General features: G+C 44.0%; 1 protein-coding gene across 1 annotated transcript; it reads left to right on the forward strand.

The window, feature by feature from the left end:
• The first annotated feature begins 210 nt into the window (after positions 1 to 210).
• LOC131262192 (angiopoietin-related protein 7-like) lies at positions 211 to 19,354 on the forward strand. The gene is made up of 3 exons (XM_058264140.1): positions 211 to 330; positions 415 to 1,252; positions 18,993 to 19,354. The coding sequence occupies exons 1-3, from the start codon at positions 211 to 213 to the stop codon at positions 19,352 to 19,354; spliced, it is 1,320 nt and encodes a 439-aa protein (XP_058120123.1).
• Positions 19,355 to 27,527: the final 8,173 nt, after the last annotated feature.

Consider the following 27,527-nt stretch of genomic DNA (forward strand, 5'->3'; position numbering starts at 1 on the left):
TTATGAATACTCGCGTGTGTCTCACGGTGTTGTGTTTTTTGGTGATCATGTCAGCCCACCCCACAACGGCTATTGGGGGGTTTGAGATGGAATTGCTGATGACCAAGCTGGACTTCTTGCAAGACAAACTGCAAGAAGTAGAGCAAACCATGCAGACAAACATGGAGGTGATGGTTTTAAATGCTTGAATAAATTAATTCACACAGGAAGATGAGTGAGAAAAATGATATTCTCTTGCAGAAAATGGAACAACATCTACAGGAAAAGATGGAGCAAATGGATTCTAAATTCGAGACAAAATTGCACGCAATGGAAGAATTTATGAAAAAGGTAAGGTAGGGTGCATTAAGGGTGGGAGATACGATTTTGTATTACAAGCTGTTTATGCTCATTTATGTTAATCGCTTTTTGTAGAGTGTCAAGACCAGCGAGGATAACATACGAGCAAAATTCGAAAATATAAGCAACCAGTTGATTTTTAAAATGGAGAATATTCTGCAGCAACAAGAGGCTGAAACGAAAACCTTCCAGGAAACGTCGAAAACTCATCTTCAGAAAATAGGTGAAAACAAGAATGCTCTTGATATGCTTTCCGGTACGGTACGAATTATGAGTACACTAACGGAAGGAAGCAATAAGATACTCGAGGCTCACTTTGTGTATCCTGTCCTTTCCTGTCAAGACGTTATGAAACTATCAGGACGATACGTTATTCATGTAGGGCAAAATTTACAACCATTAAAAGTGTTATGTGAACAAAACAAATTCGATGGCGGTTGGACGGTCATCCAGCAAAGGTATGACGGTTCAGTCGACTTTTATAGGAACTGGACGGAGTACCGTAATGGATTCGGTGCTTTGGATGGCGAATTCTGGCTCGGACTAGAATATTTGCATCAAATGACGACAAACCGACCCCACGAACTGATGGTAGAAGTGAAAGATTTTCACGGAAATTACGGATACGCTAAGTATGAAGAGTTTGAGATAGGTAACGAATCGGAGAAGTATGTGTTGAAGAAGTTAGGGTTATACTCAGGGACAGCAGGAAACTCAATGCAGTACAACAAAAATGAAAAGTTTAGCACATTCGATCGTAACAATGACAGATTTGGAAACAAGTGTGCTGAGGAGCGACACGGGGCCTGGTGGTATTATGGATGCACCAATTCCAACTTGAACGGGCGTTATCAGAACACAATAGATGATCGGAGTGCGATAGAATGGTGGTACTTTAAAAATGACTTTCGTGGTATGTCTTACTCGAGAATGATGATTCGTGATCGCATCAATTAGCATAAACATACAACGATCAACGGTAAAGCTCTTTATAATTCGTAACCGAATTGTTTTACTTCTTCTCCTTCTTGGCGTAACGACCTTGTTTTGTTGGTCATGCCTGCCCGTTAAGGGCTTACGAGACTTGTTTCCCTTTTTCCTGTACGTGAATAGTCAGTCCTCTCGTACAGGGGAGGGCCCGGTCTCGGTTGGGATTCGAACCCACGCCGTCGAGGAGGTGAGCCTCGGCGCTCATGGGTCGATTTTCTAACCGGCGCTACCGCTCGGCTGTTGCGGACCCCCCCCCCCCCCCCCCTCCCTTACTTACATTATTCAATAAAAGCAATAGTGGTTGTATAGTAAAATATTTCTTTCCGATTTTTTAACTTTTTCGAGTCGCCTCAAATCAAGAAAATACATTAAAAGAAATTCACGCTTCTCCGGTCTAATTCCCGCTCAATCAGATTACATGATGACCATTGAATGAAATAAAGAATACATTTTCACCTCATAATCACCAGCAATTAGATTGGTCCATTAGGTTCGCGCTTGCATCCGTGTGTTTTGCATAAATAATTTACAGATTCCGGTGGTCCTGGTTCCGGAGCTTTCAAAGAGAGGAGCTCACGCGAGAGGTGCGCGGAACGGTGGAGTCCCGAGTATGTGTCAATCGAATGCACATGCACTACAATTCGCTCGTAGGGCGAGAGGAAAGAGTTAAAACATCAACCACGACTGCAGAACGCAACCGAAAACCTGCGTTCGAAATGCATCATATCCTTCCTTCCTCCGTGCCGCGCTTTTGTTGTCCTCGGATCGGCTCCCTTGTCCTCAAAGGCGTGTTCCACGGTTTTTTTCTTCTTCACCCCCAGAACTATTCACACCGCGGAGTGGGCCGGCATCCCGGATGAAGGATGGGCTTCGGGCGCGGGTTGGATGCTTTACCGAAAACTACGCCAGCGCGAAAACAGGCGCCACCGGAGATATTTTCCACGCCGGACTCCCGGAGAACCCCGATAAGTTTTATTTATATGCGTTTATATGTGACAATGACAGTTAATTATTATTAAAACGACATCTATACGGACATGACATACAATCAGTACGCCATTCCGAAACCCGTCCCGAGCGCCCCCCCCCCCCCCCCTCCCATTTTGTGGGCAACGGTGGAAAGTTTGTGCCACGGAAAAGGCGATCCGTTTTCGAGCCGGGGGTTGGGAAATTCGCGAAATAAAATTAGATACGCTTAGGCTTCACACACATACACACACACAGCTACACTCCGGAATGGGAACCTGTCGTTTTGGGTCCCGGGTCGGGAATGCACCGACACATACCGTTTTGAGAGGGTTTTTGGGAGTTTCCGTTCCCTCCCCCACCCACCCATTACCCCACCGCTTCCGGATGGGTGTTTGTGCGCCATCCTGTTGCCATCTTTCATCGCAGCTAAACAGCTATCTGTTTATGCTGATTTGGCGAAACCGTGAACACATCAAGTGGCTCTGATGTGGGCGGCGGGTCCTCGCACATCCTCCGGCCATTCACCCTAAGGGGGTGAGGTGGTCAGCGTCCGGGTGCTAAATTTTCTCATTTCAAATATTCCGGACACGCGGACCACAATGGGAAACTATCGCTCGGGAGCCTCCAAAAACGGAGGAAAGCCTCGGGTAAAGGGGAGGTGGGGGGGGGGGGGGGGGGCGTATGCTATTATAATGTTTTTCGGTCCACCGACCGCGGTGTTATTTTATAATGAACGGCCCCGGACGGCGGAATGAATGAATGAATGAATGCATGCAGGGTTGGCAGGGTGGCGGTGCGTCGCATCGGGACATTATAAAATTGTCCGAACGAGCATTAGCACGGACGGCGGCCCAGTTAGGGCACATTATATATCATATCAAAGCGCGTTCAACTGTCCGAATTGTGATTTAAAAGATGTGCCATCGCGCATCGTGGTGGGGTTGGGTGGTTGCGGAAGGAATGCGCCACGAGGGCTCGTGGTGTCAATGGCAAACAACCGCGATGATGAGTGGGTGTCCTACGCGAGGCTGTTGGGTTCCGTGTCTGGACCGCTCTCCAGAATGACCTTTCCATTCGTCCTTTCGCCGATCAAGCGTGGAGAGTGTTGGTGTGTGTGTGTGTCATGCCTCGGAGGCTTCTGTCACTGTTCGTGTTGAGCGCGGGTTTGCAAAGGCAGCCGTTTAATAAAGCTGAGCTTTTGATACGTATGACATATCTGCGTTTAGCGGGAGATCTTGACGGTTTTGTGCAATGCGGGTAGTAAGAAAATAAACAAAAAAGGAAACTTAGAAAGTAAATAAATATTTTCCAGAAATTTGAATTTCTTTTCTTAAAATAATTGTATGGTGTTTAATGACGGAAGCTCTTGTATAATTTAATTAATATATTTAATAGAATTCCAATGTGTTCTTATTTAAAAAAAAATCTACCCATGTTTTCAGTTAAACAAAATTAAAACTCAAACGTGTATCACGTTTTTGAAAGAAGTGTTTTCCTCGTTCCCACTTCCTGATGATCATCTTCAAGGGTTCGAGTTGCCTCGCTCGGATTCTTTCGTTCGTAATGGCGTCACACGGCGTCACACATCGGCTCATCCCGGGGCGATATTAATCAATCAGCAAGACTCATTAGTGTTGTCTGCCTAAAATCCTGTCGTCATCATCTTCATCTTTATTTTAATGTCAACCCCTCGCCTTCACCAACCATGGTTTCACTTCGGCGAGGAGGAGGAAATCAAAGCTGTATATTTGTCTTTCGGTTTGATACAAATTTATTTCGCTCCTCATCCCACCGTCCCCCAACCCGCCTCCGGTTTAGTGTGTTTTTGTAATGTAAATATGTGCTCCTGTAGCAAGGAGGGGTATGGAAAAGGTAACCAAACAAAAAAAACCAAACCGACATATCGGCCACCAATCAACCAAACCTTATCGGACAGGATGACAATTTGATCTGGCGGCGATATCCGTGGCCGGAACCGTGGCCAAAGATTCGACCGGTTCGCCAGACGGCGTCAATTAGCCGAACCGGGTCCATCGAAATTTCCTGTGGTTTGACAAATAATCCATATTTCACCGTCACGATCGGGATGGTGATGATTTAGTGGCGGGCAGTTTCTAGTGACCGTTTCGAGCGTGGAGCCTCAATTAACTGGCTGAAATATGGCGATGTATGGTCGGTCGGGCCGGTTCCGAATCCTAATGATGCGATGCGATCATTTGTTGGTGTTGGAAAGCACTGATTTTTTGAAGATTTTTTGCCACACTATTTGTGCGCATTTGTGTTTTGAAGATGACACGAGGAACTTTCAAAAACTTGTTTCGTTACGCCTTGTTTTTTTACAGTACAAAACTATCTTGTGCTCTAAAATTGCCGCTTTTTTATTTGAACACTTTGTTAGAGAGTTATGGCCTACTTTTCCATTATAGAATTCCTTCTGTCTCTGATGAAATGATCCTCAGACTGTCAGGCGATTTTCTCAACTGCTATGGAATGTTTGCTACACGAGCGGATCGCATCAACATTGACACAGCACTCCATCTGAAACAGATCGCGAGGTTGGAAATTGTATTTTCAGATGCACCAAGGCAAAATAAATAAATAAAAGCGCGCCAAAAACACCCGAACGAATAACTCTTGCCCAACAGCACGTCCGTCTGCCCGTGGGTGCTGTTCTGCTGAAGGGTATCATAAATTATTCCATCACACATCATTTTCGTCCAAAAACGCGGCAACAATTTCGTGGCGCGAAATATTGTTCCCCGTTCGGCGGCGAGTGAAAGCATGGAAAAACCGTCACGCAAGCTGGAGAAAGGGCGGACGGGGTGGGGGGGGGGGGGGGGGGGGGAGGCCTGTGGCACATTATATATAGGCACTTAGCAGTGTCACGTAAGTGACACAGTCATCAACACCATCAATGATCATAATTCATTTTACAGTTGACAATCGGGAGGACACTTTCGGGCCACGTCTGTCACGTCGACGGCGTCGAGTGTGTGTAGCCCGTTCCGCTGGTCCTGTGGATGCATTTGTTCACACTTGGGCTTTCCAAAACCCGGATTGCAGCAACCGCATCGTCGCAATCAGATGCACTCGGCGTGGTGAGCGAAAAACGCCACTGACCGCGATCGGAACGGAGTACTCGGGGGCGCGTTGTTGGGGCATTCGGGAAAGTCGTCTTTCGATCCTCGTACAAGATCCCGCCCCGCACCGTCGCCCGCCCGAGTGGCTGAATTAATGAAATTTTTATGATTTAATGACACTGATTTATATCCGGCTGATAGAAATAAGACAGCGATCTGTTGAAACGGACGTGCTAAAGTTTGACGCGCTTTTGGCACGCCGCCATCCAGCGATCGCACCGAGGTCGGGCAGTTCCTTGCACGGTTGGCTTTAAGATCGTAGTGCGCAGGTTTTTTTGTTCCTCCGGCCATTTTTACCGAGTCAATCATTTGGGACTCTTTAACCGGAAGCAGTGCACCTTTTTTTTTGTATAAAAGGGAGAGAGTGCATTGAAAATTAAAGTAATGACCTAAGGTGATTAAACAAACATTAAATTTCGGGTTGAAACTGGACCAAAATTAATATAGGAATTTGCATATGACAACATCGTAATTTTCAATCACAGTAAAATTATTAACACGCTTTTAGTAAGGCATTTTTTATGGCATAATGAATAGAGAATCATACTATCGTGCCGTGTATAATGTATTTAAAAGCAAAGACAAGTGAAAACACAGTATTTGTTGTTAAATGAAACCCATAATCTCGAATGAAACACATAATCACCCTGCAAGAATACGTTTTTGCCACAATATGGTCATGACTATTGGTATTGGTGGTGGAATTACGTTATCGCTAAGAACCCATGTTGCATTACTGTTCTTGTTTGCCTACTCGCAATAAACGGAACCACACGATCCTCAGTCGTCTTTATGGGTTTGATTCGATCATACGTACCAGTGCAAAAGTGAACGTTTTAAATCATGAATACTCGCGTGTGTCTCGCGGTGTTGTGTTTTTTGGTGATCATGTCAGCCCACCCCACAACAGCTATTGGGGGATTTGAGATGGAATTGCTGATGACCAAGCTGGACTTCTTGCAAGACAGACTGCAAGCAGTAGAGCAAGCCATGCAGACAAAAATGGAGGTGATGATTTTAAATGCTTGACTAAATTTATTGAACACAGGAAGATGAGTGAGAACAATGATATTCTCTTGCAGAAAATGGAACAACGTCTACAGCAAATGGACTCTAAATTCGAGACAAAAATGCACGCAATGGAAGAATCTATGAAGAAGGTAAGGTAGTGGGCAATAAGGGTATGAGATACGATTTTGGATCACAAGCTGATCGATTTGTGTTACATTTATGTTAACTATTTTTTTTGCAGAGTGTGAAGACCAGCGAGGATAACACACGAGCAAAATTGGAAAATATAAGCACCCAGATAATTTCTAAAATGGACAATATTCTGCAGCAACAAGAGGCAGAAATGAAAACTATCCAGGAATCGTCGGCAGCTGAGCTCAAGAAAATAAGTGAAAATAAGAACTCTCTTGACATGCTTACCTATTCGGTACGAAATATAAGTACACTGTCGGAAAAAAGCAATGAGATACTCGAGGTTCACATTTCGAAGCCTGTTCGTTCGTGTCGACAAGTGATGAAAGTATCCGGCCGATATGTAATTCATGAAGGGCTATGTTTGCAACCATTTGAAGTGTTATGTGAACAAACTAAGTTTGACGGCGGCTGGACTGTAATCCAGCACAGGTTCGACGGTTCGGTCGATTTTTATAGGAACTGGAAAGAGTACCGCAATGGATTTGGTACTTTGGATGGCGAATTCTGGCTCGGGCTAGAATACGTGCATCAAATGACGAGAAACCGACCCCACGAACTGTTGGTGGAGATCAAAGATTTCCACGGAAACTATGGGTACGCTAAGTACGACGAGTTTGAGATCGGCAGTGACTACGAGAGTTATGAGTTGAAGAAGTTAGGGACATATTCAGGGACAGCAGGAGACTCGATGGGGTACAACAAAAATGAAAAGTTTAGCACATTCGATCGTAGAAATAACAGAAATGGAAACAAGTGTACTGAGGAGCGACACGGGGCCTGGTGGTATCATGGATGCACCTATTCCAACTTGAACGGGCGTTATCAGAACACAATAGATGATGAGAGTGCGATGGAATGGAGGGGCTTTAAAAAAGACTCTCGGGGTATGTCTTACTCGAGAATGATGATTCGTGATCGCATCAATTAGAATAAACATTCAACGATCGACTTAACGATAAAGCTCTTTAATATTCGTAAGCGAACTGTTTCACTTACTTTATCCAATAAAAGCAATAGTGAATGTATCTTCTAATATATAAAAGTCACCGTTGTCTGTATATATAAATATATGTATGTATGTGAGCGCATCACGCAAAATCCACCGGGCCGATTTGCACCAAACTTGGCAGGAAGGTAGCTAATTTTCCATGGTTGAATGATCTGAACTTCGTTTGTTGATATTTCCAATCCTCCCTACCCCTCCCGAACACCTACCCTCTAAAATTAATGAAAAACAATTATAACTCAACCACTACTGATTGGATTTTCATAAAAATTGGAACACATACCGCTCACATAGGGACATATCATGGTTTAAAATTTTATCTTCCTAGGGGTAGATGGGGTGCCCATGGCGCAGCGGTAGCACGAGGAAACACCACACCATAGGTGTGGGATCGAATCTCGAGTCTGGCACCCTCCGGTATTACGAACGGCTGACCACCGATCTATAATATACCGTCTTTCGGTCACACAAACTCTCTTCGGAGAGAGGCCTTGTCCCATTAGGGGATGTCGTGCCACATAAAAAAAAGGGGTAGGGGAAAGAGGGGCTCTCACGATACCCCATACCTCAAAAATGGTAAAAATGCAATATGGGTATCAATTTCGTGGTATTTGTGGTTTCTAAATCGAATAGCCTCGCTCTTAATGTTCAATCTCAGCCCAGACTTCCTTTACCCTCCTCCTCTTCAGTAAAACATTAGCAATGCTGAAAACAAAAAGCTTTAATTCTTATTACATGTATGCAACGCAAAATCTACTGAGTCTATGTGTACCAAACTTGGCTGGAGTGTAGCTTTTTTTTATCCTGTCGAATGACTTCCTTCCCTTTCCCCCTTCCGAACACCTATCCCCTGAAATGATGAAAAATAATAATAATTCAACAATTTTGGAATGGGTTTTAAAAATAATTGATACACATACTACTTAAATATGTAGCCATCATGTAATAAAATTTCATCCATGTACAGGAAAGGATGAAAGGGGCTACCATCTTACCCCTACAGCTCAACAATGGTTAAAATGCAATATGGGTATCATTTTCGTAGTATTTGGGGTCACTAAATCGAATGGTCACAATTTGAGTGCTATATTTCATCTCAGACTTCTTTTATCTTCTCCTACAAATATTCTCAATCACACAAAATCGATCTAATCAATTTAAACCAAACAAAATTATAAGAAAGCCAACTTTCCAGTGTGAAACGTCCAACATTCTTAATATTGTAAAACTCAAGATACTGAATTAAAACAGTCTTTCGTTTGAAATTGTCTTTCTACCCGGATGAAATCGGGTTAATCAGCTAGAAGTTAAATATTTCTTTCCGATTTGTTAACTTGCACTGGGAGCAGTGCACCTTTTTTGTATAAAAGGGAGAGAACGCATTAAACATTAAAGTAAATCATCCGTTGTAATGACCAAAGGTGATTAACCAAACATTAAATTTTGGGTTGAAACTGGATCAAAATTAATATAGAAATTTGCATATGACAAAATCGTGATTTTCAATCAAACGTCTTGGGCATTTTTGAATGCGTCATCGATGATTCTATTCCTATTGAAAATCAAAAAGACTTTATAAATAGTGCTTTCGAAATGCTACGCTTAAGAAAACATATAATCAGTATATTCAAATCATCCCAATGATTTAAAATATTCCCATTCAAACAAAAGAAGTACAAGTCAATGTTTTACAAAATATTTACATATGAAGGATTTAAGACACAAGCACGCTGCTGACACCTTAGGCCTGTGACTGGACCACTGCATCGCTGCCTGGACACACTGGAGGCGTTGCATCCAATATGGCACCGCGCTTGAGTGCATTTACAATTGATGAGCCAAACCGACAGTGAAGTTCAATCAACGCGGCCAGAGGGCGCAACGCAAAACCGCGCGCTGATTAATAGAACCACTATTGGAGAACGGAAAAAAGCAGGTTTCAAGCGGGTGCAAATGGCAACCGCAACCTCCGCCCGCTCCGAGCTGAGACGATCCGAGCCGGAGCCGGAGTGAAAGAGAAGTTCAAGCACCGTTTAACGGGCCGGGGCGGATCGTAACTTAGCTTAATATAAACTTTTGCGCCAATATGAAAACGAATAATGTAAAATAATGGCTAATTAGGCGGGTAGGTAATTTATCTGGCAAAAACGGCATCCCGCGGGATCTGGGGATGGCGGTGCATTTGCATATTTTGTCCCCCACTCGCCACCGGAACGATTCGCCAGATGTCCGCACGAACGGTTGCGCTTTTTCGAACTGACATTCCTGCCCAAGGAGCCCATCGGAGAGCCTCTTTCCGAGTGCGATTGATGACCTCGTGCGGATAGCTCTTGCGCACTTGATCGAACATAAATAGAAGGCTTGCATATTGAACCACCGAATGATCGCGTGGTTGTTTTTGTGCCTGTTGCTGCCTTCGATCGGTCGCACATAAACGATTTGATTTATGACCTCACCGGTACGTTGCACGCCGATAGGGAGGTTCGGCGTGGATCGCCCAACGAGAAGCGCAACGTGTCGCTTGCGAATGTCAAGGCTTCTAGTGCGCGTCAAAAACCGTGCGATTCGCGACGTTCCTCGTCACCCACCGTTAGGAGCAGACAAAGTTTGTCTTACGGAAGGATAGAAGATGGTGGAAGAGTGGTTCAAAGACCTCTTGTTCCCTCACACTGGGAAAGGCAGCCACGACGGTGAGACGGTGGTGGATTAGCGAAGAATTGTCACCTTCCGCGATGCATCCGCCAACGAGCGGATGGAAGATGATGGCGATGCTATTATCAAACCGTGGATCGTAAATTGCGTGAAATGATGGCCCATCGCCACGCTTTTACCGGGACACGCCGGCATACCGTGGAAGTGGCTTTCAGCGCCGAGGCGATTATTAAGAAATTATTTTCGATACAAATTGTACTTTATGTCTGCCGGTTGATCCGACGAAGATTGGATGCTGGAGAAGCTTGTGAGGAGTGTTAACGAATTTTACGAATTATAAGAAGTGATAAAAATGGATAATAATTAGTTAAAGTTATTAGAAAGACTAACTTAGAATTGTTTTATTTCCAATAGTTTATTTTTGTAACTTTAATACTCATTTAATACTCATTTGAAATGAATCAATTTAATTTTACGTAGTAGAAGTTGCTGCACGATTCATTAAAACTATTTATATCTATGAAAGTATTTTATCTCATAAACCTGGTTCCACAACCAGTTTTAAAATTTTGAACACTATATTTGACCTTCATTGATCCTACTATGATCACACCGGGGCTCTTGTTGCGTCCTTTATCAAAAATGGACCGAATGAAGCAATTCATTCCGCACGAAGAAAGAAACCAAACCATTCCATCGATTAACAATCATTATCGTCATAAATATGTTTTCCATATCGATTTTCTTTGCCGCAAACTGGTGAACGGCAACATCGGGAAGGACAAACAAAACCAGAACCGGCCGCGAAAAAAAAAACCGAACCCTGTGAATGCGATCATCAGTTTATGTCGGTGCCAAAATTAAGACAAAGTCAAACGGTCATCCAACACCACCACCACCACAAGGTGGCGGTTTTTTGTTCCCTCCCCCTCGCTCGCTGCATCGCGATGCACTTTCGCGACCGGTTCGCCGTTTTTTTTTGTGAATGTGCGTAAATTTTGTGAAACGGTATGACGTTTCGTCTGCGCTCCCTCACCTCTCATCGCAATGCCGGTGTTGTGTCTAAGGCAATAAAATGGGCTGAAAAATTGCTCCAATAACTTTAATCAATGTGTCAACGGGGCTCCTCCGGGGGTGGGTGCGGGGAAGTGGTACGCTTTATTTCATACCCGGAAAGTGGTCCAGCGCCAGCCACCTTTCAAGTCAATCCGGGCCGGTTCATTTTTTTCCCCCCCTCGCCGGCCCATCACTTAATCGCCGTGGGCCGACCGCGAGGGCTCCGTCGTGGGCCGCCAGGTAAATGAACCGATTCGGGGCAACATGATTCAGGCGGATTATGATGTAATTTTGGGGTTTTCGTGGCCAGATTCGGAACATGTCCTCTGATAGAGCCGGGGGAAGACTCACTGTAAAGTAATGTCATAATTAAAATATGAATTCGGGTCATATCTTACCGGTTAATGGTTGGCGGCTGGAAGCGAAAACTAAATTAAATCTGGTTGGAATCTTGAGGCATCATCTTCTGTAGTTTCGAAAACTTTCTTTCAACAGTTGTTGTTCGATATTTCGTGTTCGAGCAGTTAAAAACAAAATTTGCTGCAATGGCGTTAATCGATACGAAAAAATTCCACCTTCCCCGGGTATCGGGGATGTGTTGTTGTTGTTGTCAACAACAGCGCAACCCGTGAGGCGGGAGGCTGTAAGCCAAATTTGGCGATAAATTATTCCCGACCGATCTGGCAAGACTGTTCCAGTTTAGCAAACCGAAGCGATTGCACCCGAGGAGGAACGCATCGGACCGGGACGGTACGGATGCAGTTTCGGGCCAACCTGCAATACAATCAGGGTGAAGGAAGGGGGGAGGAGAGGAGTTGTATTTTAGATTTACAATGGAAAACTGTCCGCATAAATGATGATTAAAATCGAACATTCAATAATTTATCAATATTATAATAATATTATTTAGTTTGCAATAAATACCGAAATTGCGTGAATAGAAATGAAATTTCGATGATTTATTGCGCCCGGCTCTGGTTGAGAGGGCATGTCCGACGAGGGGGGGGTTTTGGGCCGGGGGAATGTTTTTCCCGGGGTTTTCCGTGCATCGGGCTCGAGCTTAAACATGCATCCGACGCTTCTGCAGCGCGTGCACACGCTAAACTAATGATTGTCCGCATCTGCCGTCGTGTGCCTGGCCGTTTGTATGTGTGATCGCTGCATGGTCGATAACGCTGTCGATGTGCATTTGAAAGTAAATCCTCCGTCGCGCAAACGGGACGGGAGGACGATTTTTAAACCTCCGGTATGTTTTGTGTGACTAAACCGCTGCCGCTCATAAATATCAATAGCGTCCGGCAGCGGATATGCACCGGTAAAGGGGTGGGCTTAGAGGGGGTGCGCAGGTGAAGGGAGGGGCGGGACTGCTGCGTAAAAGCGCAATCAATTCCGAAATACGTTGTACCGGTCCCGGGAAGGAAAGGGGGTGTGCAATTTTCCAACCGGTTGTAACTCAACCGTAACCAGAACAATCGTCATCGAAATGTTTTGATAATTCGTTTAGTTTTTGATTTCGAGCGAGCGAGCTGTTTTGAATGTATGCAATCGAAAAAGGGGGTTTATGGGCACCCAAACAAGGGATGCATTAGGGTGAGGTTTGTTTGTGTATGTGTGTGCTGATCGGAGAGTTAGAGTTAGATTCTTTTTTCCCCCTTTTCCTATTTCATTCTCTCGCTGCAAAAATGTTCGTTATCCTCGAAAGCTTCACTAATATGATTTCCTCCACTCCGCACTCACCCCTTCTCGCTGGTGATTATGATCTCCACCGTGAGAGTTGATTTACATCGGAGTGCAGCTAAATGCACCCGACTGCATGCATTGCAGCACGCGCTGATATATTGTTCCGGTGTGAGGTGTGCATCCGCTGTTACAAACCGTCATCGTGTAATATTTTTTTGTCGACCAGTTATTTTACATTTTGTTTTTCATCTTCCCTTACCCTATCGAACACGCCGTTGTGTTTTATGGTGGTAAAATTAGGTTCGCCGGTTTTGCGAGAGCACTACATCAGAAGCGGATGCATTTTGTGGTTCATTTTATGGCGGGAGTTTTAATGTGGCTCAAATGAGGCATTAATTTGAGCGGTGCGCGTAAATTTGTTGCCAGAACGGCAATTGTTGTTAATTGATGTTCGTGTAATAAACAAAAAATGTAATGATAAAAATTACTTCTAATATCAGATCATTGATAATAATTAACTTAAAATAAGCTGACGTTCTTTAAACCTTTGTTAGATGATTCCTTTTATCGTAAATTGGCAACAATAAGAAACAAAAATACCCAAAAAACAAAACCAAACAAGAATATAAACCCCGTTCCGTGGAACACGCTGATTCATTGAATAAAATCCCCTTGAGAAAAACTCTCCACAATGTGACAACGGTCCATTCATCCGGCATTTCGCAATTTCATCCCGTTCCACCCGGAGTTTCAAGCTGATGTTGTCAATGATTTATGCTGTCCATCATAAATCAATCAATCCTACCACGCACGGCTGCCGATGACCGCCGAGGTTTGCGTTGGTGTGCTGCATATCGATGTCTCCTTATGCCTTTGTTTTTTCCCGTTCCGTTGTGTCCGTCGGATGCTGAAACGCTTTCCTTATTATTTGATATAAACAAAAACCAACAAATTTCATATCAATTTATCATTAATCTTAACGCAGCAATAAATCGCTCAACTCACACCGGTTGACACATTCGCGCCCCCTCGCCCCCGGGCTCTCCGTTGCCTTTCGGTCCCCAAAAAGGGGTGCCGGTGAATGTGGCTGGTTTTGACATTCTTTTCTTCACCTACGGCGACGGTAATCCATCACTCAAGCCCGGCACCTTCGCCGGTGCAAAATGCATCCGGATCGGCCCCGGAGCGACAGCACGTTGCAAGCCCGTTTCGCACCGTTTCGCGGAGAGAAGAATGACCACAGATAATGACTGCGGTTGTACACGCCGTCAATCACCTGATCGGCCGATCGGAGCGACAAACCGTGTGCCAACGTTACGCCACACTTCCTTTCTCCACCGCCGAAGAAGCCCGGGGGATAGAGCGTCCGGAGTTCCGTTGACAATGTCTACCACCGGACAGCATCATCATCGTCATCATCATCATCATCTCTGTCGTTCGTCGTCGTTCGATTGCTTGGATCGGACCACTTCTGGTTCGCTTCGCAACCAGTTCGAACCATCTCAGGGTGGATGCCGTTGCGATTTCCCACCGTCCGATTGTTTTCCTATTTGAAACTCGTCCGATGCACATTTTTTTTCGCTCTCAATCTTTACCTCCGATGGTATTTCCGTATTTTTTCTGGTTGTTGTCGTCTGATGTATCCTGTCCGGCGCGATCACTTTCTCGACGTTAAACGAAGTGTTGTCAGTGTCCACCGTGAGCGGACAGTTCTTCCATCTTCATCCGGCAAATCGAATGGACAGAGGGAATGATTCAATCAAGTTCGGTTGCAACTGATCCAGTTCGTCATTGATGGATTAAGCGTTGAGCGAGATCAATTTGCCATTTGCCAGTTGAACATTCATCATTCTGTTTTACTTTTCGAATGAACAGTCAACATTGACAACTGGACAATCGGGGTAATTAAGTCAAGTAGATGGACAATTGGAAGAAATGCTTAAAAGTATAAATTAAATTATTGTAAAGCATTAAAATAACTAGTATGTCAATAAAGCAATTTCTGGCAACTTGTTTTGTTCTATCATAGAAAAGAGTTTCATTTCTTCTTGGGACAGATTGATTGTTATGCTAATAAGGTTTGGAAGAATTCTAAGTCATGACTGCTGAAATGTATGTTGCACTATTATATTAATTTTTATGAACTATCTATGAGACTAGCATGACTCATACAGCATTTGAGTTAATTTGCTGATTGTGTTTTCTATTTTTTTATTGAGTAAATTGTCCTCACGATGATAAATGGATGTAAACCTTAAAAATCATATTCCATTTTCTTCTATTTGTTAAAACAAAAGTGGATAAATTCGATCACATTTTCAATGCTCTGCATGTAAAATTAATAAATTTCGATTTGGTGCATTTGTCACTCAATTCTTTTGTTTCTTTGGGAAAGCTTTCCATATTTTTGCTTCACTTTCACAGCACGCTACAATCGCAATGTTTCCCAACATCTTTCGTCACACGCAGTCGAAATTTGCCTCTCGAATACCCTTTTGTTCCCTAACTTTCTCTTTTCTTCCTTCTGCGAATTCTACGAAATATCCTAAGCCCGTTAACGTTCGAACATGGTGCCATAAATCAATGAGCAAAACTGGAGCAATCTGGACAGCGAGTCGGAAGAAATCCCGCCGCTTCGGTTCGGTTGTAAATCGTGCTCGGGTCGATTGACGCTTCTAAGACACAAACTTTCTACCGTTTGACTGATGCCCAAAAAAGGGACATCAATGTACGCGAGATACCTGCTAGGGAGCGTATCGGGTCAAATGTGTTCCACGTTTTACTTGAGCTTTGATGTGTTGTGTTTTTCAAACAATTTAAAATGGCATGTTTTCACCAAACACGCACACTACGGATGGCGATGCTCGGGGAAAGCGGGCAAGTCTCGGTGGTCTCTTGAAATGCATCAACACCGGGCGGCAGAACCTTATGCAAAACAAGCCCTCCGTTCGGGCATCGTCATTTGCGAAGGAAGGAATTTTAATTTATGGTCCACCATATATTACGCATTACGGGTTCGATTCGCACCAGGAGTAAGGATATGTTTGTTATCTTAGGAATCTGCTTGCATGTTGCTGCCCTTGTCGCTTTCCTTCCGAGTGCGTACGAAACTGACCCACATCGAAAGAATTCCGGGACTCGGAACAACACAAATTGTAGCATAGCACAAAGGAATGACAACAACAGCGACGACGACGACGACAAGGACGGTGACATTGTTTTTTTTTTTCGCAATGTGTGCCAATCTTTTAATCCTTCGCCGAAGAAACCGGTGTCGATGTTAAAGCGGGAAAGCCAAGGACCTCATCGATGCATATTGCTTGCCCCTCGGTTTGTGGTTTGGCTTCCGTTTCGAAATTGGGCGCACCAATTGCAACGCAGCTCCATCGTAGAATCGGGCCCTCGTGATCGTGCTGTTCTCGTTTTTTTTCCCCAAATCGAACCAAATGGAGCCGTGTCCGTGCGAGACACTCGCGGACCGAAAGCCGAAGCGATAAGCGAAAAACAAAAGTAGCGAACACCCCAAAGCGAATCGATGGCGTGAGGAGGGGGCGAATCTAGGGGGTTCCGGCGGGTGGAAGCGTTACGGTGCAGGGCCAGTTGCCGTTTGGCAATGTTGGCCCTCGACGGTGGCTTTGCGGTTGCACACACTGGCTTGGGGTGATACTACAAATTGATAGCGTTTAACAAGATTTGTGTTTAACATATTTAATTAATTTAAAAGTACACGATTGTCTTCTGCCAGACAACAAGCGAGTGTCCCGGCTCGGTACGACCGGAAGGTGCAACATTACACGGACTAACCAGTGGGGAAACAGTGGCGAAGAAAAACAACAACATAAAGCAGCATAAAAACACCCTTTTCTCATACCATCGCAAAGGGATTGGTTGGTTGGCTGGGAAATCGGGGTTCGCAATCGGAATCGGACTAACAATAGTAGTCATGGAACCGCGAGCCGATATTTGTGGTGATGGTTGCGGTGTTGTTTGGGTGAAAGAAAGTCAGAATTCTTTCTCCGCCGGGAGGGCTAGCGGACTCCGATTCTTATGTAGATATGCGTGAACGTATGCATTTAATAGTGGCTTGCACGGTGGCCACTTTTTCTAGTCGTAATTTTCCCTATTTAGGAAGTCTATGGTAGAAGGACCATAAGAGAAGGCGATCGAATAAATTGAATATTTATATGTTACTAATTTGCAACTTCGGAGCCATCTTTTAATTTCCAATTTTACCGTTCTTTTAGTAAAGGTGCATGGTTTACATGGTTACATTTGAACTTCTACAGGCGTATTTCATAGAAAACAGGCGAAGGTTTTAAATGGAAGCATATTGATGTTATAAATAATTATTGTATGGGAAACAGGGCTGCGAAATTAATTTTATATTTGGGAAAAAAATCATATTTTACTCACTCACCTACCGACAACCCCGGTTCTCGAAAGTTCTTTTCTCTGCTACCATCTGATGGCAAATTTGACGGTCATTCATATGCCTTGCGTGTGATTAACCTAAAATAGAATAAAGCATTAAAATGGCATGTTCAAAATTTCACAAACACAAGAGCATTTCTCGAGTAGGAAAGTGCAGCCGTGAACAACCGTTCGAGATAACGTTTGGCAACACATCGGTTACACTATGTTCACCGCTAATTTGGGCCGCTGTTGATAACTCCACATTATCGCTTAGAACACATGTTCTAAGTCGAACGAAATCGTACGAGCGTCAGTTGTCATTTCATCATTCGTTCGGATTGTGCATTTAAGTGTAAGAGAGTAAGTTAAAAGTCATGATTACTCGTGTGTATCTTACGGTGATGTGCTTGGGTGTTATTGTGTCCGACCGGCTGGCAATGGCTCTAGAAAATTTCGAGATGAAGCCCCTAATAACTACCATGGAGTTTGTGGAGGACAAATTGCAAGAGGTAGAGAAAACTATGAAAACGACTGACTGTGAAATAGGGAATTTGCTGAAGGTAACAGATTTAAACAACAAAGACGTGTTAAATGAACATCAAAAGACTACATGAAAGCACGTGTTTATTGCAGAAAATGGAAATTCGTTTGCAAGAAAAGTTTGAGACAAGAATGAACTTGTTGGAAATGGCAATGAGGGTGAGTTTGACTATGCTTTGATGAAAAAATAGAACAAATTTACTTGATGAATTTGGAATCTTTACTTTTTGAATTGATAATTCTTCACAGGAAACTGAACAAGCTTCAAAAGACCGCCATACAAGCATTAATGAAATGCTTATTAGACTTGAGAAAGTTGGGATGGAAAGGATTGGTGAAGTGGACTCAAAATTCAATGCAAGAATCCAAGCAATGGAAAACTCTTTACAAGAGGTAAGGAAACATTAAAACCGTTAGATGATACTATCTTGGAGGAAAAACTGGTTGAATTTTGAGAAATATGTATTTGTATCTATTGCAGAGTATGAAGACGGGTGAAAACAATACACGGGAAAAAATTGAAGACTTGAAGAATCAGATAATTTCTAAAATGGACAGTATACACCTACAACAAAAGGCCGAAACGAAAACCTTCCAAGAAAAGACGCAAACTGCGCTTTTGAAACTTGGAGAAAACGAGAAAACTCCTGATATACTTACAGATTCGGTACGAAATATAAATACTTTGTCGGAAAAAAGCAAGAAAATACTCGAGGCCCAGTTTCCATATCCTGCCCACTCGTGTCGGCAAGTAATGAAACTATCCGGACGACACGTTATTCATGTAGGGCAAAATTTGCAACCATTTGAAGTGTTATGCGAACAAACTAAGTTTGAAGGCGGTTGGATGGTCATCCAGCAAAGGTTCGACGGTTCTGTCGATTTTTATAGGAACTGGACGGATTACCGCAATGGATTCGGGAATGTTGATGGCGAATTCTTGTTGGGTCTAGAATACGTGCATCAAATGACCAAAAACCGCCCGCACGAACTACTTGTAGAAGTGAAAGATTTCCACGGAAACTACGGGTACGCTAAGTACGACGAGTTTGAGATCGGTAGCGAATCGGAGGAGTACAAGTTGAAGAAGTTAGGCACGTACTCAGGGACAGCCGGTGATCCGTTGCAGTACCAAAAAAATCAAAAGTTTACCACATTCGATCGTGACAATGATCAATCGAATAGCGTTAATTGTGCTGAGGAGCATCACGGAGCCTGGTGGTACTGGGGTTGCACCATTTCCAATTTGAACGGGCGTTATGAGAACTCAACAGGTGATAGTCTAATGACGTGGTACTATTTAAAAAACGACTTACGTGGTATGTCTTACTCGAGAATGATGATTCGCGATATCATTAATTAACGCAAGCAAAATGATCAACAGGTTCAATAGTTGTAATTGTTACTATTCTTATTCAACCTTTCTGTTTCACTGCGTAAAACCAATAAAGTTATAACAATGAAAAAAATAATTTTGTAACAAACGTGTTTCACCAAAAGTCAAATTGATGTACTTGGATAAGTACTAGTGAAAAAATTAAAAAAGAAAATGAAAAAGTTTACCATCACTTATTAAAAGTTTTCAAACAATACTAGAATTATAAAGTAAAACATTGAAACTATTCAAATAATGGCCGCACATTTGAAACATCAAAACATTCGTTTAACAAATATTGTGTAACATAACTTATACTGGGTAGTTAAAGTTATTCAAATGCATCTGTAAAATTATTTTGTCTTGTTTTCCTACGATAAGTAATCGGAAGCCTCAAAACAAAAAGGACTATTTCTCTTCTTATTTGACTCCATAAATTACCATAATGTATTACCAGCTCTATCAAATTGCATCATAAATATTGATCTCTTTAACTATTTAGTGCCATTATCTACTGCCACTCGGAGGATCGTTCGTTGCCGATGCACAACGCACCTGCATATGCACATGCACATGCATGCGGATGCCATCACTCCAGCCCCCAAAACAGTCCCCCCACCCAATGATGAACAACTTTCGAAACCTGCTCGAAAGGCCGGAAGTTCACATCCGAAACGACGATCATCGAAACCCATTGAGCAGAGGGCGAGAAGACTCATAAAATCTTACCCACCCGCACGGACACCACAACCCCCGCCCTGGTCCGGTGTCTGCTTAATCTTTCCTAAAATTCATCAGTCTTGTCGAGGTCCGGTCCCGGGCTGTTCGTCCGTCCGTTCCGTGCGCACGAGGACCGAAAACAATTCAATCTTTCGGCCCTAAAAACCACAATGATTATTTCATTGTTTCTGTTTCGGTGTATGATTGTTTTGCCATCGACAAAGTGACGTGCGAGTGCGAGTGACCGAGGGGAGGACACGGTGATGCTTTTATGCTGCCGATGTTGGATGTGCGTGTTCCGTTTTTTGCATCCACTCCCCCTCCTGCCCTCACACCCGTTTAGTCCTCCTCTATGACGTCGGTGTATCGTTTCTAAACACATTTCCGAATCGTGTCGTACATTGTCGTACGTTGTGGAAGCGGTTGACATCTTCGTCGTCGTTCTCGGTAGTCCCAGATGTAGACAAGCCCTTGGAGAAAACAGAAGAACGCCTTTCAATCGTTCTCACCCCTCCCACCCCTCCCAACCGACACACGGATCCACCGGGGACACGATGGATGGCGTTTAAACTGCATCAACGGGAATTATGTATTTGCATAAACGAACCACCCCTCCCGTTCCCTCGTTCCCTTCGCACAGAAAGGCCAATCTAGAGAGCTGTACCGCTAAGTGCATACGCATTCGAGTCATTCAATCTGCAACCGAACACTCCGGCGCTGGATGGACACGCGTGTGGGTGGTCATCTATCTTTGCCTGTCCACCGTGTCCTGCCATGTCCTTCGAAGTTGGATGCAAACCCGAAAGAACCGTCGTTGCCCCCGTTTGCCGGTAGTCTTTTCCGTGACGATAGGCGACCGGAATTTTCCGAAACGCATCGTTCAACCGGACGACGATGAAGACTTGCCGTGGTGTGACGCGCCCGAAAAAGGGACGCCAAAGGACGAATGGGGCGAATAATAATGCTTTTCCATCTGTCAGTCTAGGGCTGGTAGCTTTGGGCTGGTCGCGTGCCGGGCACTGGACGCGTTTTCTCGTGGTGGAAAATGATGAGAGTTTCTCCAAATTGGCAGAGATTTAAAGTCACCCTCCGTGAAGGGCGGGAAGTGGACCACGGACCTGCATCGAAATGAACACCGTGTGAAAGATGCATCCCCACGATCGGTCCTTGTGTGCCGATGGATTGCACTTCATCCCAGCGCCACACCACGTGGGAGGACAAATCGTTTGCGTGCGTTTTTGCCAACACCTCTGACGAACCAGAACCGGCCGGAAGCGACGAACGAAAGAATCATGTTTGCCTTATGCACCGACATTCGGGGGACGTCCTGGAACGTACGGGCTGAACCTCTTCGAGAGCGCTGTTGATGCAATTGAGGCGATCACCATCCATCGTTCACTTGCACACGAATGGAGAATGCTTCTGGACTAGTCCTAGCCGGACATTTGTCTACGTAGCTTGTTTTCCTTTTTTTCTCGTGTGTGTTATGCGTGTCCTTGGGAAACTTTGGACTCTGGTGAATTGGTGAACCCCCCGTAGACTTTCATTCGTTTTACACATCCAAGTGCATCGTATTTTTTGGGGAAAGGACACCGTGGAGGGTTGAAACAAAATAATAAACCTAAATAGGACGTCTATTACTTGCCGTCCTTTTATTGGTTTCTATTATTGAAAGTGAAGTCGTTAATTCTCGTTCTCTCGGAGTCGTCCCATCGAGTTTGGGGAAGGGAGAAAATGCAGCATGACGTCCAGAATGCAGCCGGAACGAGTCATACTCCCCAAAAGGAGGCCTGATGCGAATGGAGTACTGTTTACTTGTTCCATCCGGGGACGATGACGTTCCATTCGCATCCGGGTGTTTTGGGCCGTGCTTTGAATGACCTTACTCCTACTGTTCTGCCACTCGTTTGAGTTCTGTTTGGAACTTTCGGTTCGCTTGTTTTCTTTTTTGTTTTCTCAAATAGCAATGCAATCTTTCGATAGTTTTGCATCGGAACGGGTATCTCCGTAGGCCTTCCCGGGTTTTAGGCAGTTAAACTGTAAAACATGCACCATCGTGCAAGGATCAGCGTAGCTGGAGGGTAGAAATCCCTTTGGTGTCGGTTCTTCCGGTCTCATCCGGTCGGGTGTTTCAACCGCAAAACGGTAGGGAGAGCGCGAGGGGACACTTGTTGCACTTGTGTGATTTTCCTTTTCAACCGGAACGTTGGGACTACATGAAGGGGCCCCATTGGACGATTTTTCCCAGCAGCAGCAAGCCCATCGACTGGCCACTGGTGGGTTTTTGGTGAATGAATGTTTGATAATGTTTACATTTCCATCTGGTGGACGAGTTTTAGAAGCTTTTCGGGCCTCCGCACGGAGGGTTTCCGTTCGTGTAATTCGTACCAGATCGATGCCATCGATGAGGGTTGTTGATATTTATAACCATGTAAACGGAATCGTTATCAAATTACAGTGCGTTTCGATAGGCTCAACAATTGGAGGAAGGAGTTCGGCTTTCAAGAATGACTTCCTACGGAGATGTTTGAGTAGAAAAGGGGAAAATGTGGTTGCCATGACATTAAATTGAGAAGGATAACAGCATGATTTTGAGTCCTGTTTCAAGTATCGAACTAAATGTTTCTAGCGATTCCTTGAATTTATTGCACATATTTTATTCGGAAACATATTCCAATCTTCTTTCGAGTTTCGAAACAACAGGATGAGCGTCTATTTTAATACTTGTTGAATATATTTTAGCGACCTCTTTGTAAAAACTAACTGCTTTCAAGATGAGTAACATCCGGTAAGGGGTGAATCACAACTTTATTACGATCTTCGTTGCTTCAGGACTTGGGTATTCTCCAGAACATGAATCTCATTTCTTTTGTTGGGTCGTGAAATATGATGAGCAAGGTTATCTGAAACCATTTTTTCGCTTTAAGAGGAGTTTATCTAAAATCTGTTGTGACAAAAGCGACGATCCTGTCACTCAAAGTGACAGACAAAGTATAAACACCGATCATCAAAACGCCCATTGCATGAATTACCATTTCTTTTATTACTTCATTTCACATTCGTTCTAGTTTTTACTAGGGGATGATTATGAGAGTTGATTGTGCAACCAAAACTTTTCACAATTCCTGTGCAAAGATAGGTAAAGTTCACTGAGATAATAATTTTCAAAAGGAAAAGTAAGTTTGGATTTACTTTGACACTTTTAAATATGATCTTTCTGAAGTGCCCATGTTGAAGAACATTTACCATTTACCTTTAACTACTTCTTTCCTATACTTGCATTTCAATCAACATTTCAATACACCCATAAAACAATACACATTCTGACGTTCGCAAGAAATAAAACCCTCAACCCAAAGTCCCAAACCGAACACGTGACGTCAGAAATGTTTGATGCTATCTCGCCCGCGAATTCGGCAAGATTTATGCGCTACCCTCATTGTTTAGCGTTTTCGCTTTTGCGTTCGTGCCCGGTTTCGTCCCCTTTTCTTCTCCCCCAACCTGACAAAATCCGGTGATTGGATACGAAACAATTTCGGATGCATCGGCAGGCGGCAACGTTATTGGCAGCAGCCTCGGTTGCATGTGCACGGACATTTCGCACGGGACACGTTCTTTGCGCCCTGGTTTTTTGTTTCCTTTGAGCTGCTGCATCCGTGACGGTATCGGTAAATGGCAGAAACAATTTGAGCTTCGCGGAAGGAATAAGTGTGTGTGTGTGTGTGTGGGTATGCGATACTCCTGTGCTCCACGTTTGGGCGTGGGGTTTGAAAAGATCGGTACCCCGGGAACGAAACTTGTCCGCGATCCGTTTTGGCAGTTGGGAGAAGACCAAACAAAGGCGACATGGCATCGAACACACGCCGACGACGACGACGACGACGTGAGATCTACCGGGATGCATGATCGGCTCGATCGGCTGCAAGGAGCGCAGGATTTATGGTGAAGAGCCACGACAGGTGAGCTCGGTAGGGCCCGGTTTTGCGAGCGGTGCATCTCGAGCACGTGAACCGACCTGGGCCCGCCATCCTTTCCCCTCGAGGACGTGCGGAATTTTCTTCGGATCAAACGCGAGGCGTTCCTTCTTGGGCTCTGGCGCAAGCGCAAACCTCCGGACATAGATTTACCATTATACGCTGCACCGGCGAAACAATCGATAATTTATTGAAAATGAAACAATACCGAAAAGTCAAGCGGATTCGGTAAAGTTAAAACGCCGGGCCGGTGTGTGTCTTTTTTCGTCGGAAAAACCCGTCGGAGCGACGGGTCCTTATCTTTCGCCGTTTGTGCCGTTTCGGCGGGGACGTCTTCGAACGTGGAGGAAGTCGACCGCTCACGAGTCACATCAGGAGAATTAATTTTCTGTAGCCGTTTGATCGGACGACGAGTTTGGGGGAAATTCTGGGAACTTTGGAACGCGCTCGTATACGAAGCGGGTAACTCGAGCAGATGGATGCACACAGATTACTTTGTAGGATTTGGGCGCGCCTTTTTGGAGGCTTTTGCTCCTGGAATCCATCGGGTTGGTTTGCTTCATATATTTATTTGAAGCTCACGTTCAGTTGGGTATGTTTGTTTTCTTCGAATGAAAATATTTAAATGTCCTTAAGCTAACAATACCTTTTCACTCGCTTACTGACAGTAATACTCTTTAACTGCATTCCAAATATTTTTAAGAATTTAGAGTCTAGTTCAAAAGATTCGTTTTAATTTAAATTGGTGGCTTAAATTGTAAAGATCATCATAAAAATCTTGGAAGTTGTAAAATATGTAAAGTTCAATTCAATTTGTGCAAACATGAGAAACAGGGATCCTCGTTTATTTTAGTGCGTTTTACATACAATAATTGAAAAGAGTTTATTTGTTATTCTTACATTTTAATTATTTCTTTTATTTCCAAGACATTTGAAAGACCCGCTTGCCCACAGGATCTTTTCCATAAACGCGCCCGTAAATGACTTCCTCAGCTCGTCTGCTAAAAAGCGATCACCAGCAAGTTGATTCTTCTCAAGCAGCAGCAGCCTACAGCCACTCAGCTCATCATCGTCTAAACCGGTCGCGTTCATTGCGTGCTCGTAAACACTTTCCCGGCGTTGAATCACGGCCCGGCAATTCCACCCGTTTGCGAACGATATGCAAGCCGTTATGAGCGAAACCGCACGAATCAACGCAACCGACAGGCGGAGTGCGTTTGCATACAGGTTTATGATTGCCTCGATTCTCGCCGGTTCCGCGCGGGAAGTGCATTTAATGAAGAAATTAATTTCAGATAGCGATTGATTTACGACGATTGATGCCCGTTACCCGTACTTGCGCGCCGGATGAGAGGATGGTTGACCGGACCGGGCGCGGATGATGTTTGCGTTTTATGTTTTCCATTCTTTTTATTTACTTTCCAACCCGGTTGAATGTTTTATCTCTTTTGCTGTGAGTGTGTAGTTTGGTTTCATTTTGTTTTTCGCAACAAATCTGCACACCCCAACCCCTAGGGACGTGGGGGAGACAAATAGACATGTTGACAGGTGCCATATCTCCTGTGGGCATGCATAGGCCAAGGGAAGGACCGAATGGTCGCGGGCTAATTATGAGGTTTCGCTCCTACGAAAAACCCGAGCTCCTCATGCTCGGTCAATCTGGCGGGTAAGAAATGGACCGACATTAACCTCCTTCTCCCATCACGATCGGTTCCAGTTCGAATTGATGTGCGGGATTTGTGGAAAAATATTGATCGTTAGTTTTAATTGTTATTGTTTCGGTTGCGTCTGGTTGATGTGCGTGCCGCGTTCCCGTTGCCAGCGAAGTGCAGCCTGTCCCGAAAAAAAAAACAAGGAAGGAATATTGCCATTATGCAGCCGTTCTAGCGATGGGACCCGACGCGTCCCGCGGACACTCGGAAGCCTGATGAATGGTTTAATGAGCCACCAAATGTGTGTGATAAATTTAAATCCATGATATACGTTGATGGGGACAAGTTTGGAAGTATGATTTTTGTCTCCCGCTTGAATGGAATTTATTTTAATTCATCTGGAAACTTTCCTCCCTTAATTCGCCCCGTGAAGCAGCTAATGATCGTTGATGGGTTTTGATTAGTTTCGCACCGCCTTCAGTGACTCGGAGTTTTAGGAAGGGAAAGGTAATGAACAAGGGGATTTGGAGGAAAAGATTAGCTGCATACGTTAGGAAGAGAACTCTTTCTGATAATAATTAACATACTTCTTGTCTCTGAAACTCTTATTTAAGGATCATCGCTTTTGCTTTATCCACCTATTAAGCTAAATAAAGATGATTATCACCCCGTTTTGAATCTAACCTGATGACCGATCATAAACAACTGTTGACAAATCATTTCACCACACATTAAGGGGTGAAAACGTTGCAGCAAACCAATTAAAATATTTTTCAATAGGTTTCAAACGGGAAGTTATAAAGAAACATTGCTTACAAGTTTTATCACATCTCATATTGGTAGGTTGATTTTGTGAAATTAGCACTTATTTATCAATTCAAGTCGATAAACTAGACAACACTTATCTTCTTGTCAAATGGTTTTTAAACTTAAAACGTTTATATCGCATTTTTATAAACAATTCAGATAGCTTTAAAATATGAGTGATTCATATTTATCTGCTTACAATAACGTGCTATTTGACTATCTGGTTATGAAAACGAGTGTTGATTAAATCTCTTTTGAATATAAAAATACTCCAGTATCAAGCAAAGGCGTATTACAAGTAAACAAAACGAACGCGCCGAGTTGTAAATCCCATTGCATTGTTCCAGCAAACAGCAAAGGGGAGAAATTCGGGCCAAACAAAAGAATTGCACAGCAGCAACAGCCCCGAATGCAATACATCTCGCACAAAGTTGGGTACTACATTAATGATCATTAAGATGCAAACTTGGCGTGGTGAAAATTTACAGCTTCCCCGAAAGTTTATCACTATATTTTAATCTACAGCAAAAATTTTCCGATTGTTACTTCCACTCGATAAATTCCGGACAGAAACACCAACACCAAAACAGTGCCATCGCCACCACCATCAAACGGCCAGAAAAAAGAGTACGGGATGCGGGTGGCGGCAGTGACGAAGTTGATGATGATGGGGGGTCGTGTTTCTTCTCTCTTTCTCTTTGCCTTCGGGACCGCTCGCTAAGAAGGGGAGAAACGGTCGAACCGGCCGCTTTGTCCTGCGGGCAAACGATCGAGGATAATTGCAAGTGTGTATTGCATAAATTTATGCAAGCCATGTCCTGATGGTTGAGTTCTTCCGAAACGGCCATAAGGTCAGGTCCTGGTCGCTGTTCGGACGAGGAGGAGGAGGTGCGGAAACAGTTCTCATTTGCACACACACACACACGTACATACTACACGTCAAAAACAAGCAGAAACTGTTTTCCGTCCCTTCGTTCCCCACCCACTCCGGAGCATACTTTTGCGCCA

The sequence above is a fragment of the Anopheles coustani genome, chromosome 2 (assembly GCF_943734705.1).
Source record: "Anopheles coustani chromosome 2, idAnoCousDA_361_x.2, whole genome shotgun sequence".
Taxonomy (NCBI): Eukaryota; Metazoa; Arthropoda; class Insecta; order Diptera; family Culicidae; genus Anopheles; species Anopheles coustani.

What these genes read in the sequence shown, in the direction of transcription:
- LOC131262192 (XM_058264140.1), top strand. Translation starts at nt 211, where the DNA reads ATGAGTGAGAAAAATGATATTCTCTTGCAGAAAATGGAACAACATCTA. An exon ending in TGGAAGAATTTATGAAAAAG is followed by an intron (nt 331 to 414) that starts GTAAGGTAGGGT and finishes CGCTTTTTGTAG; the next exon opens with AGTGTCAAGACCAGCGAGGA. An exon ending in CTTTAAAAATGACTTTCGTG is followed by an intron (nt 1,253 to 18,992) that starts GTATGTCTTACT and finishes AACTACTTGTAG; the next exon opens with AAGTGAAAGATTTCCACGGA.